Source organism: Dipodomys spectabilis, unplaced genomic scaffold (assembly GCF_019054845.1).
Source record: "Dipodomys spectabilis isolate Male_0828 unplaced genomic scaffold, ASM1905484v1 ptg000009l, whole genome shotgun sequence".
In the NCBI taxonomy this organism is placed as follows: domain Eukaryota; kingdom Metazoa; phylum Chordata; class Mammalia; order Rodentia; family Heteromyidae; genus Dipodomys; species Dipodomys spectabilis.
In genome coordinates, this window is record NW_024870686.1 from 12,680,767 (window position 1) to 12,694,135 (window position 13,369).

The 13,369-nt window shown below is 40.9% G+C and overlaps 2 protein-coding genes across 2 annotated transcripts in view; both read left to right on the forward strand.

The window, feature by feature from the left end:
- Nucleotides 1-13,369, forward strand: part of Slc7a2 (solute carrier family 7 member 2) — a 60,688-nt gene that overhangs the window by 44,289 nt on the left and 3,030 nt on the right. The window lies entirely within an intron of this gene.
- Nucleotides 6,697-13,369, forward strand: part of Pdgfrl (platelet derived growth factor receptor like) — a 41,405-nt gene continuing 34,732 nt past the window's right edge. Inside the window, exons 1-2 of the mRNA XM_042699764.1 lie at nt 6,697-6,751; nt 6,823-7,062. Coding sequence (XP_042555698.1) covers nt 6,697-6,751; nt 6,823-7,062 — 295 coding nt within the window. The remainder of the gene's footprint in view (nt 6,752-6,822; nt 7,063-13,369) is intronic.

Below are 13,369 nucleotides of genomic sequence, written 5' to 3' on the forward strand. Positions count from 1 at the left end.
ACCCACTGTTGTGGGGAAAAAATAATATTTTATTATGGGTAGATATTTTAGTTTTTAAGCTATTTTAAAATATACAACAATTTTATATGTTCTATAGAGTCTTTAAGTATTTATCATGTTTCTAATATTAAATCACTGAACTCTAATGTATTGAAACAGGTGCTTCATAATCTGAGTAAGGGTGGGGACGTTGGGATGTTTCTGTTGACTTGTTTCTGTTATACCTTTTCAGGCACCTGCCCTGAGGTGTGCTTATTAGCAGCAGCCAGTGCTATGTCCGCTCTTCCCCCTTTTTGTTCCTGTATTTGAATTTATAACTCTTTGAACAAAACATTGTTTTTACTTATTTTAGGTTCACCAAATGTTTGTAGAGATTTGATTAATAATCCGTCAAACATAAATAAGGTCCTCTCCAAATAGATTAATGAAACCCCTTAAAATTATGGACAAAAATTCACAAGGAAACCCTTTTTACAATTAATATATTCTGATTTTTAAAAAAAAGAAAGAAAAGCTAGTACCAGTAGCCTTTGCCTGTAATTCTAGCTACTCAAAAGTCTGAGACCTGAGTACATGGTTCAAAGCCGGTCTAAGCAGAAATGACTCATCTCCCAACTAATCACCAAAAAGCTGAAAGTAGGACTGTGGTTCAAGTGGTCGTGCACCAAAGAGCTAGGAGAAAAAGACTAAAGGACAGCACCCAGGGCCTGTGTCTAAGCCCCAGTACAGGCAGTACCAACCTTACATTTATGGAGATGGCTTTGCAAACTCAAGCTAAAAACTCTTCTAAAAACTTTAGAAAAATTTAGTAGAATATTTACTAAACCATGGATTATTACATTGTCAGCAAAACTAAGATTTAAATGTAATTTTTATATGTGTATCAGTTGACATATAAAACTAATATTGAAACTAACACTGGTAACTAAACTTCACTATTACCACCCCCAGTTGATAGAAGATGCCTGTTCCCAAATTACCTTGCTTTTAAGGGGTAAGAATTTATCTTCTTTCAATTTTAATGAGATGTTTTTAACTTCTTGAAAAAGTATTAGTGAAACTATTTTTCAAGTCCTGCTTGTTCTCAGGAGTTGAGTTAAAAGAAATTTTCAGTAAAAACTGTGAACTGGAGTCCATTTTCACCAAACTGTTTTCTAAAATGATTTGAATACTTAGCTGGAAAAGAAAGAGAAGTAATTAATGACGACAGAAAAAGGCTGAACCTCATCTTATCTGCATTTTTTTGTTTTTTGTTTTTTGCCTACTCAGGGCCTGGGCACTGTCACTGAGCTTCTTTTGCTCAAGGCTAGCACTCTACCACTTGAGCCATAGCACCACTTCTGGCATTTTCTTTTAGGTAGTACTGAGGAATTGAACCCAGGACCTCATGCATGCTAGGCAAGCACTCTACCACTAAGCCACATTCCCATCCCTCTTCTCTCCTCTTAAAGCTGTTTATAAATAAATGATTTGTTGTCATTTTTTTTAAATCGGGGCATGTTCCAAGATTACATAATACATGATGAGTAGCACCAAGATTCCAGCTCTCCATCACTTTCAAAGTTGCTCGTTGATGACTCCTGATATGATTCAAATAACAGCCTTAAAAACTTCCACAGGACAATAGTGGCTCATACCTATAATCCTAACTACTCAGGAAGCTGATATCTGAGAATCATGGTTCAAAGCCAGCTTAGCTTGGGCAGGAAAGTCTGTGAGACCCTTTAATCTCCAGTAAACTACTAAAAAGCCAGAGGTGGAGCTGTGGCTCAAGTGGTAGAGCAGTAGCCTTGATCAAAAGAAGCTCAGGCCCTGAATTAAATAAAGACCCAGAACCAGCATAAGTAAATAAATAAATAAATCCCTTAGGATTAAAGTATACATCATTTACTATTAAAATTTACCTAATTAGTGTGGGGATTTGGGATGGGATGAGGAAAATGGGCTATCCTTTTTGCTAATGCCAAACAGTGCCTTTTTCTGTATATTGCCTACATTATGAAATTCTCTTACATTTTCTTATGTATCAAGGGGAAAATAGTGAAGTTTATATAGTAAATAGTGCCAGCAAGGGTAATTTTTTTGTCATATAGATGTGAAAATATGATTGTTTGACTTTGTATTTAGACTAGTTTTTTCTTATATAATTATATTTAAACACTTAAAAATAGCTTCCTGATTTCTGGATTTTATGAGACTTCATCTGTTATTGTTGTATTGTTGGTTTGGACATTGGTTTTTCTAGTATTTGTCATTGTTTGTATTTACACAGCTTAATCTTATTGGTTTCAAATGAATTTTATTATGGCTAAATCTACTTTGTATGCCTATAATCCAGCTACTCCAGAAGCTGATCTGAGAATCATAGTTCAAAGCAAGCCTGGGCAGAGATTCTTGTCACCAGTTAGCCAGCAGAAAGTAAGAAGTGGAGCTGTGGCATAAGTGGTAGAGTACCAGCCTTGAGCAAAACAGCTAAATGAGAGTATAAGACCCTGAATTCAAACCCCAGTACTAGCACATTAAAAAGAAAAAAAAAAAAGACAATACTACTTACAGGGGGCACTCTACCTGGCTATTATTCATCATGGCTGAGCCACTGCCACAATCTCTGGGCTATAAAGAACTGCTGTGACCTCTGACAGTGGATATCATGACCGTCACCCCAGTCTGATTCCAGAGTCGGTCAGCTTGTAATATTGAGCACCCATATTGACCCATTGGTGTATCATTAGAATGCTAGGAAAGGGTTTGAAGTAAAATCTTCAAATGAAAGTAAGGTCATCTGGACTAACTTAATCTCTATTCCAAATATCCCTTGAGTATGTCAAGTTGAGGAAGGCCCAAGGAACATCAGCTATGGAAAGGTGCCTGCTTCTTGGAAGTGGCGCAGGAGGGCCTGCTTGCTGCATTCCCTGCATGGCCATAGGCAGCCTCAAGCCACAAAGTGTGTGGCCATGACACAGCTGGTAATGCGCTTTGGGTTGCCAGCGGGGTGGGTTTCTTTATTCCACACTCAGTTGTCCACTAGCAATGCCCCCATTGTTTGATTACTAGTTATCATTTACTTACCAAAAAGGGTTGATAAGGCCTAAACCCTATAGAAATTCTATGTCTGTAACAGCCAGCACATACATTGGACTTGTACAAATATAAAGAGTTTTTAGTAGATAATGTTTGAATGATAATCAAGGTTCCCTTTTACTTATAAAGTTGGATTCTTTTTTAGAATTTGTAATAAAAGCTATTTCTGCTTTAACTATTGTAAAATATCCTTTCTAATGTAACCCTGTATTTTTAAATAAACTTTAATATGACTTACAATTTAGTGTGAATGTGTACAACGCAAACCAAAAGCACACATGCCATACTTAAACACCTTTATTTTAATTTTGGGTTTTAGCTCATGAATCCAATATAATCTCCATGAAAATAACTTTTATTGTACGTATCTGGCAGCCTAGGACTTACTGTATGATTACCGTATCCTGTGAGATACAAAGAGATGTCATCACAGACCTGTCTTGTATCACATAAAATCTTGTTTCTGAGGCATGCTGCCCAAGATGGTACCGCTGAGCTCCAGTACTTGCACCCACTTGAGTAGTCCAGCCACCTTGTTGACATTGCTCTGATCTGCAAAGAGCTCATCAGTGTTCATCCCACCAAATCATATCCTGTTTAGTAGTTAGCTTTTCTGTCTCTGAAACAAAATACCTAAGAAAATAAAGCTTAATTGAGGGAAGTTGGTCCCTAGTCCCTTGGGCCTGTGGTAAGGCAGTTAATACATCAAGTAGAAGGGTATGGATGAAGAAAACTGCTCTGCTTGTAGCTAGGAAGGAAAGAATGACAGGAGAAAACAAGAAGAGGAGGGGGAAGAGGTATACCCTTCTGCAGTACACTAGTAGCTCATGTTTGTAATTCTAGTTACCCAGGCTAAGAATCAGCGGACACAGTTCCAAGCCAACCACAAGCAGGAAAGTAATGGACACCATCTCCAAAATAAGCAGAAAAGGACTAGGCTGGAGACACGGTCCAAGTGGTAGAGTACTAGCCAAGCAAACAAAGCTAAACAATCACAAAGCCCTGAATTTAAACATTGGTTACAGACAAAAAACAGAAAAGATATACCCTTCAAAACCACACCCTCAATAATCACTTCCTCCAGACTATGCATTGATCATGGTAATTAGCCCTCTCAAAATCCACTCACCTGGTCTGGGAAGGTGGCTCAGTGGTAGAGCGCTTGCCTTGCAAGCCGGAGGCCCTGGGTTCGGTTCCTCAGCACCACATAAGAAAAAAGAAAAAAGCCGGAAGTGGCGCTGTGGCTTGAGTGGTAGAGTGCTAGCCTTGAGCTGAAGAGCTGAGGGACAGCGCCCAGGCCCAGACCAGAGTTCAAGCCCCACGACCGGACCCAAAAAAAAAAAAAAAATCCACTCACCTCTCAAAAATAGCAAAATTAACTAGGGATCAAGCCTCTTTTTCATGATCTTTTTGTCATGATCTTTTGTCTTCATTTTATATCCAAACAGCCTATAATAGTTACTAGTTAGTTGTGTAATATTCTTATAGAATATGGTGAAAAATATTCATTTTTCTGTGTGGCAAGTAAAGATCTTCCAACTTCAACTTTTTTTTTAACCATCCGAGGAGAAGGGACAAGCTAAAAGAACTTTTTAACATGATCCTAATGTTACAAATCTCCTTTAAAAAATCACTTAATTATGAAATTTCTTTGTATAGCTAGTTTGTTCTTATTGATTCTAGCAAAATGGAAGGAATGCAATGCATATTTAAAACATCAATACCAACTTAGCCAGCACTAAAAAACAAGCTTAAATAGCAAAGAATCTGCTCATTGGGTTGATTAGGATTACCTAGATTTAGATGCCCTCCTTCTATTCCGATACCACAGGACCATCTGAAGGGTAAGATCTCCCATCAGATCTGTGGATGTGCAGCCCAGAACCTCTTGAGGTAGAAAGAATCACAATGTCCTTAGTGAATTTTGTTTGGGTTTGGTATCAGTCTTGGTTTTTGAAATGGATTCTCTCTACATTGCCTTTATTGGCCTCAAACTCTTGGGCTCAAGAGATCATCGTGTTTTAGCCTTCTTAGTAGCTGAGACTAAAAGTGTGCACCATCGTGAGCATGCTCCTTGATGTTTGGTAAAACCCTCTTTGAGCTAAAGGCTTGAGCTATATAATTCGCTAAAGGATTGTGAGTCTCTGTTTAGAAAGATTCCATAATGGGGCTGGGAAGGTGGCTCAGTGGTAGAGCACTTGCCTTGCATGCCTGAGGCCCTGGGTTCGATTCCTCAGCACCACACAAGCAAAAAAAAAAAAAAAAGATTCCATAACTCCAAAGATTCTCAATGACATTACCTCAAGTTGTCTTTGAAGTAGGTCTAAGTATAGAAGGTAAAAAGATATTCAGCTCTATGCTGATGTGTTTGTGTAAACATCTCTAACACATTAGTAGCTGTCTCTTAAATGCTAAGTGCCAGCAGTTTCAGATTTCATAGACCTTAAGTAAAGAATTTGTGTTGCTCTACTAAGATTAAAGCAGTCAAAAAGGAGAAGAAAAATAGAAGACAGAGACTGAACTATGCCAATGTCCCCAGAGCTACATTGTAGCCAATCATGGTGGAAAGCCAGCTGAATTGTAGACCGCGTTTCCTTCATTCATAATACTATGGCTTTGCTGTTTCTATATATCTTCAAGAGTTGAGTCTCCAAGCTGCAAGATAGTTCTCTCACGTGTTCACCTATGCCTGATAGTTATTTACAAAATGACCAAGAGTTTCACCATCTAGCCAAAATCATGTTTAAAACACCATTGGACACTATAAATAACATAGTAGGTGCTTTTCAAAAGGAATACTCACATTTACTCTTTTACTTTTATTTTTCTTTGTGCCAGTGCTGGGGCTTGAACTCAGAGTCTGGGTACTGTCCCATTTCTTTTTCACTCAGGGATGGTGCTCTACCACTTGGACCACAGTTCCACATCTGGCTTTTTGCTGTCTAATGGAAGATTAAAAGTCTCAAAGACTTTTCTGCGTAGGCTAGCTTCCAATTTGAATTCTCGCATCTCAAGGTCTTCTGAGTAGCCAGGAAGGCATGAGCCTGTTACAATCAGCAAAGCTCTGCGGACCTTAGCCACTGAGTGATTTTGAATTCTCCTGTATCTGAAGCTCACGGAGACCCTGAGGTGTGCATCTGTCCACAGTTACTCTAAGAGTTCATTACACTTGTAGCTATTTGCTTCTTGAGGCTGCTTTTATGACAGCCACCCACCCTTGCCTACTCCCACAAAATATGGAACAAACACCGTGCATCCCGTCTTCGCCCCCACGCTGGAAAATACCACTGAGTGACTCTTGGCCTTGGCATTTCGCTCTGGAGACCTTGTCTGCTTAGCGCCGCAAAAGCAGCGCTGCGCCCCGACTCTCCACCAGGGGGCAGGAGAGAGCACCTTACGCTGGGAAATTTCAAAATTCTAACTTTTCCCCCCCCAAATTGTGTCCCTCCTGGAGAAACTGAATCCTCCAGCGGTGGCGTTCCAGCAGCCCGCCCCGCCTCGCCGTGCGCCCCGCCTCGCCGCGCGCCCCGCCTCGCCGTGCGCCCCTGCCCCGCGCTGCCCGGCGCTGCCCGCCCACCCGCCCAGCCTTGGACCCGCAACCCTCTCTGTGCCGAGATGAAGATCTGGCTCCTGCTCGGGCTGCTGCTGGTGCACGAAGCGCTGGAGGATGGTGAGTGCTGGGGAACTGGCTGGCTTGGGACAACTTTAGCCGTCCAACAGCCTGCCATGCCTTATTATTAGCCTTTGGTGCTGATCTCCGAGTGGGGATCTCCTCTCTTCGGTTCTCCACGCCCCCTGCGAGCCCGCTGGGAAGGTGGCATCCCCTCCGACCCTCTCGGGAGCCCATCCGGGCTGCTCCAGCCCTCCCCCCGAAATGCCCAGCGTCCCCAGCCAGCGCTGGGACAGGGGCCAGTCCCTGTGTCAACGTGTCGGCCTGGGAGGCGGCCAGGACGCCGGAGATCGGAGATCGCTTCCACCTCTGTGCCACGCGTCGCCCCTACCCCCCGACTTCTTCATCTGGGGCTGTGGGGAGGGGGGAGGCGGGGAGGGGGGAGAAGCCACCTAAGCAAGAGCATTCTGGTGCAGTCCCCAGAGTCCTCCTGCGCTTTTGTATACCACCTAGAGCTGCCTAGGTCATCAACCAACATTTTTTTCTAGGTGTTAAGTCTCAAAAGAAATCAAAATTCCACCGCTGTTACATTTCTTACATATTCCTATTTTAAAGGAAGCGGGGAAAGGTGAGGACAATATATTCTTTTTTTGCCCAGCATATAAGGACCTTACACCAATAAGCCTTTTAAACGATATAATAATATGTTTGTACTGCCGTGGAATAGATTTGTAACCACAAGGTCAAGTTCTGTGTGTGTGTGTGTGTGTGTGTGTGTGTGTGTGTTGTTTTACATATAGGCTAATATAGATATATATACATATATAGTACCATTCTCATTGTTATATATATAGGCTGTGTGTGTATGTGTGTATATTGGTATACCACAATTATCTCATTGTTTTGTTCACTCCATGAATTATTTAACCGGTGTTACTTGTACAGTACATTGTTCATCAAGTTACATCCTGCAACCACTTTTGAAATTCTTCTGCTACACAAATGTGCTTTGGTTTGGCTGAAAAGAAGCTTTTACTGTTATGCAACCTCTGGCGAGAGCCACCTCAACCTGGCTCACATTTTATCCACTCCTCAATCCTGACTATTTCCTTTCAATCAGAAGAAACAACAATCCTTTACCAAAAATACCCCACTTTATTTTGCGAAACCCAAAGTGGCTTGTGAGACTGGAGGTGGAGGGTGAGGAGCCTCAGAACCCCCAGTCCTGTGTAAGGAAGTGAAGGCCACACTGCTGAGCAATATTTACTCTGCCCAATAAGAAAGCTGGCACGAGTTCAGTTTGTAAAAGGCAATGTTAAAAGTCTTTCTGGCAGGTCCTTGCGTGTGTGCCAGTATGACAGAAATGAGGTATTTGGTATCATTTTTTTGAGTAGCACAGGGATGGCCAGACAAAATAATTCCAAATGGTCCATTCACTTGTTTATGCCCACCATGCCAGTCCGAGAGGCTTAAGAAGTGGTTTCAGCCAACATGTACTCAAGACTATGGGAATTATTAAAACCATCTGCCTACATAAATTAGCATCTGTTTAAATAACATACAATGCATATAAACAACCTTTAGGAGAGGATTCAAAAAAGCTGAATATAGATTGAATGTTCTGTCAGAAGCAATGGATAAATTTTAAGTGCGATAATAGCACTGTGTGTTTTTTTTAAGTACGTACACATATAATGTATAAGTTATGAATAAAATGTTATACATATACTTGGAAAACTGAATCTGTTTCATTGAATTATTGGGCCATTTTCCCAACCCTATACACCATTTGTTTGTGTGTGTATGTTTTTTATTTTGTGTGGGGCCAGGAACAATCAATGAGAGTTGATTACACAGAAAGCCTTTTTCTGTGGCTATCTCTGATTGGCAGGTTGGGAGAAGCCTATGCATGTATGCCACCAGCTGAGCGACCTCCAGAACAAAATCTGTAGACACAAGACCATGCTGAGTCACCTTAACCTCTGACTTTCAGTTTTGGTGTCATCTGGCAGAGAGCTTTCTACATGGATAAGACTTCTCTGCAGGTAGAACGAGGACAGCTATCTGTCATAACCCAGTGAAGTTTGACTGGCCCATTCTAAGATGATCACTTTTTAGAAATGGCATTTCCTTGCATGAAGAAAGGGGCTGGAAGGGTACATATGTCACCTGTGGCAGCAAACTGCTCTACCACTTGAGCCACAGCGCCACTTCCACGCATTTTTTAAAGTATTTAAGTAGCATTAAATGTATTTAAGTAGTTGTGTAAAGGAGTTACCATTCAACACATCAGCTTATAAGTACAATTCATCTCAAACAAGACCACGTGAATTGTTAAAAAACCATCTGCCTACCCAGCATCTGTCAAAATAAAATACAATTCATATAAACAACATTTAGGAGGAGATTAGGAAAGGCTCCTTCTCCCCTCTCCCTCCCAACCATTGCTCCTTTGTATCTCTGGTTTCATAGGCTATGCATTGAATATTGACTGCATTCTTCCCCTGCTCTGTCCCCACTTCTTGTCTTCATTCATATATCTTTCTCCCCTCTATCTTCCCCACCCACACCATTCAGGTACTAATTTTCTGGATAAGTATTGATTTGTTACTGCTATTTTGTTGAGTTATGCCAGCCCCCTTGATTCATGCTAATAACCATGCTAATAACCCTAACACTGGTTTACTTTATATCTCTTTTGAAAGAGTTGTCTTTCTGAGATGATCAAACAGATTTAGTATGGTATGAGGCCAATGTAGCCAGATCTCTGAAAAAGTAAACAGAGAAATACACTTTGTGTCCAATTTATTCCTTGGAGGAAGGGGGAAAAACAAGGAAGAATTAGTTCAGAAGCCATTTTAGTAAAAAAAAGTTGTAATTTCCTTCTTGCTTACAAAGGCAAATAGTGAATGCTTTAAAATCCTTAAGGTTTGGCCAATAAATTTGACAGGCAAAAATGATTATATAATTTTATATGATTCAAGTTTGAGTATTATTTTAATAGTCAAATAAAGTTCAAGAGGAAAGAGCAAGCAGTCAGGGGAGGTGAGACAAGTCCTAAGAAATACTAAAAAAAAATTTCCCTGGACAAGGTCATAAGGCTCTGTCTTCCTGGTGCTGACAAGGACAAATAATGAACAGATAATGGTATAATTTTAGGAGGTGATAAATGTTATAAAGAACCATTATTAGAGGGTATTATCAGTTCCTTAAAGCAGCTATAACAAAGTATGAGTTGATCAACCCTTATCTGAAGTGCTTGGGAGCAGAGGTGCTTCAGATTTTGAATTCTGGAATATAGATAGATAGATAGATAGATAGATAGATAGATAGATAGATAGATAGATAGATAGATAGATAGATATTGAAGAAGTTAGAATCTTTTCTGTCAAAGTGTTGCTTGACAAAATCACTTCCACTTTAAGGAGAGCCACTTTTTTTTTTTCTATAGGAAGTTGTTTTAGTTATGCTGCATCCTGTTATAAGAATTATTTTTCTAAGGGCTGAAGGCATGGCTCAAGTGGTAGAGCGCCAGCTAAGAATTGTTTCTCTGGCCAGGTGTCTCAGATTGGGCTGATTGCTTGAGTAAACTTTTATACCTTTTCAAACTGGCCAATTACACAAGATTGTAAATCTCAGTTCTAACCAGGGAGAAAACCTGAGCAAACTGCCCTCCCGGCATGATTGTTTATTTGGCTTCCAGACAGTAGGACTTGCTTCTGAAGATGGTTATGGAATTCAGGAATTAACTCTGGCTCTGAAGGGGGAAAGGGGTGATTTTAAAGGGCAACTAGGTTTAGAAATTTGGTTATTTTATTGTGTGATTCTTAATAAACATCTATAATTGCTATAGTGTAGAAAAACAGTTTTAAGATTGCTTTTTTTCCTCCATAGAGGATTTTAAAAAAAACAATGTTATCTAAATTCAAAGGTTTTATAAGTGATTTCAAAATACAAATTTTAAAAGGAAAAATCAACAAAGAGGAAAGCTATGGGAAGGTATAGGGAGTTAAGGTATAGGCTGGTCAAGGTAATTCCTGACTACAAAGGGATGGGGGAGAAAATAGAAATGGAGATGATCTAATACCTTGGGCTGACTGTCAGAACCCAGCTGAATCAAACATGACCAGACCAAGGTCAGACTGAACCTACAAGATACCCTCTTTAAGACAGGTGATAAATATTTTGTAGACAGAAATAGGTAGATGGGAGCCACTTGACCATGGCCGAGTGAGGCAGACTACTTAATACTTGAGCAGCTCAGCCAACTATTAAAAGCAAGATTTGACCAACAGCAAAGAAGATACGTTCTATAAGGAATTTATTACCATTCAAGTCCTGGAAAACTTAGTGTTGCCTGTAGAACTATGTGTTGGGTCTCTCCTCTACTTAGCTTTCTCTCAGGTTGTGAGGCTTTGGGCATGGGAGAATAGACAAACTCTAGCTATGCTACCTGAGAAGGGAGAAGTCTGTGTACTGATTACAGACTAATGTACTCTCATCCCCTAATACTGCCATTGGTGCAGTCCCAAAGCATTATAAATGCTTTACAAGGACCATCCTGGCAAAGGAGTTAGCTTAGGTGACACACTTACCTAGCATGATGGAATGATGGCTTGGAAAATGGAGAGGAATCATGGTGTCTATGTTTACCTCCTTAGTAATTGTTTTTGGAGTAATGATGGTGGGTGGTTGGTTGGTTGGTTGGTTATATTTCTTGCAAAGAATTTTGTTCAGAGACTGATTAAAACTCCCTCACTGGACTGGGAATGTGGCTTAGTGGTAGAGTGCTTACCTGGCATGCATGAAGCCCTAGGTTCGATTCCTCAGTACTACATAGACCAAAAAAAAAAAAAAAAAAAAAGGCAGAAGTGGGAGAGTGCTAGCCTTGAGTAAAAGAAATGCAGGGACAGTGCCCAGGCCCTGAGTTCAAGCCACAGGACTAGAAAAAAAACCTGCCTTCACCAAACACTAATAATATTCTCTTAGTGGATACTGCTGAGCAGGAAAGTCGATGCTGACCAGAATTGAAGACAAGAATGTAAATAAGAGGGGAGAACTGTAGGAGTTAAATCTTTTCTGTCAAAAGTGGTTGCTTGACATAAGCACTGCCATTATAAGGCTAGTTGCCCTCTTACAAGAAGCTATTTTTGTTAAGCCACATCCTGTTATAAGAATTGTTTTTCTAAGGGCTGAGGGCATGGCTCAAGTGGTAGAGTGCCAGCTGAGGAAGAATTGTTTTTCTGGTCCTGCTTTGGCCAGGTGTCCCCAATTTGGTTGCTTGTTAGGTAAATTTTTAACCCCTTTCAAACTAGCCAATCATACAAGACTGTGAGCCTTATTTCTCACAAATGTGTTACGGATGAAATCTGGGCAGACTGCCTTCCTAGTGCACTTGCCTTATTTGTTTTTCTTTAATTTTTGTCAGAAGCACCCCCTTCTGCAAAATAAGATTTTTGACTCCCTGGCTTCCTTTTGAGTTGCTTTCCTTATTTCTATATATACCCCAAAATCATGAGCAATATCTTAAGGCTACAACCCAAGTCTCAACACAAAACTCACATAGTAGTTTGAGTGTCTGTATTTGGCCTCATAACATAGAAGGTCAAACTTGGAATTTTCTACTTGTGGCATCATGTTGGTGTTTAAAAAGTTTTGGATTTGGGATTTCATATTTTCAGATTATGCATGCTCACCCGCACCATGAACTGGGTCACCTAAACCCGAAGTTTTTTTCTGTCCTATTTCTACAAGGTAGACACCCAAAATTAACGCAGCAGTAAGGCTTTGCTACCTCTGAGACTTTAAATAGTATCTTTCTGTGCCTTTTCCTACCTTCTGGTCGCATCTGGCACTATCTAGTGTCTCTTGGCTTGCAGCTGCATCATTCTGATCTTTGCCTCTGTTGTTACATGGCTGTCTTCTCTCCATGCATCTCTGTCTTCATACAGCATTTTCTTTTTGGTGTGTCCCCTCTAAGGACAGCAGTCCTATTGGGTGAGAGCCTATCTCACCTAATGACTTTATCTTAACATGATCATATCTGTAAAGACCCTATTCCAAAGGGGGGGTCACATGCATTGGTACCAGGAATTGGGACTTCCATGATCTCATTGAGGCCCACAAATGAACTAAGAGCCAGGAGTGAAACAGGAGAGGAAAGCCAGGATACTGTTTGTAAAGTCAGCCTGCATGGGAGGGCGGGGGTGGCAATTCTTTCGAGTGTTGGAAAGAAGAGGGGCATGAAAGGCAGGGGCATGGAGAATGTACAGCTTCCAGATGGGCTTGTTCCCGTAGACAGAGTGGCTGAAGATCCATGCCAAAGCCTCGTAGGCATGAGAAGACTTAGCACATTCTTCTAAATCACACAGTCCCTGGCAGAGGCGGCTAGAGCTGCCCTTTCCTGGCAAAGGCAACCTGCAGAAGGAGCAATCCACAGGGTAACCACAGTTTAGCTTTGGCCAGTTAAATATGAGATGTCTATTCATCTTCCAAGTAGTGGCTGAGTAAGCCTCAGAGTATGTGATCTAGAGTTTCGAAGTGAGGTCAGGTCAGGCGCAAGGGCAGCTTTTAGCAGGCAGATGCTACTAGATCCGGGGATGGTATGAGGTCACTTGGAGAGGGAGTGCACTTAGAAGTTAAGTCCTGCAGGCTCAAATAAGTCAGAAAGAAAAGAGG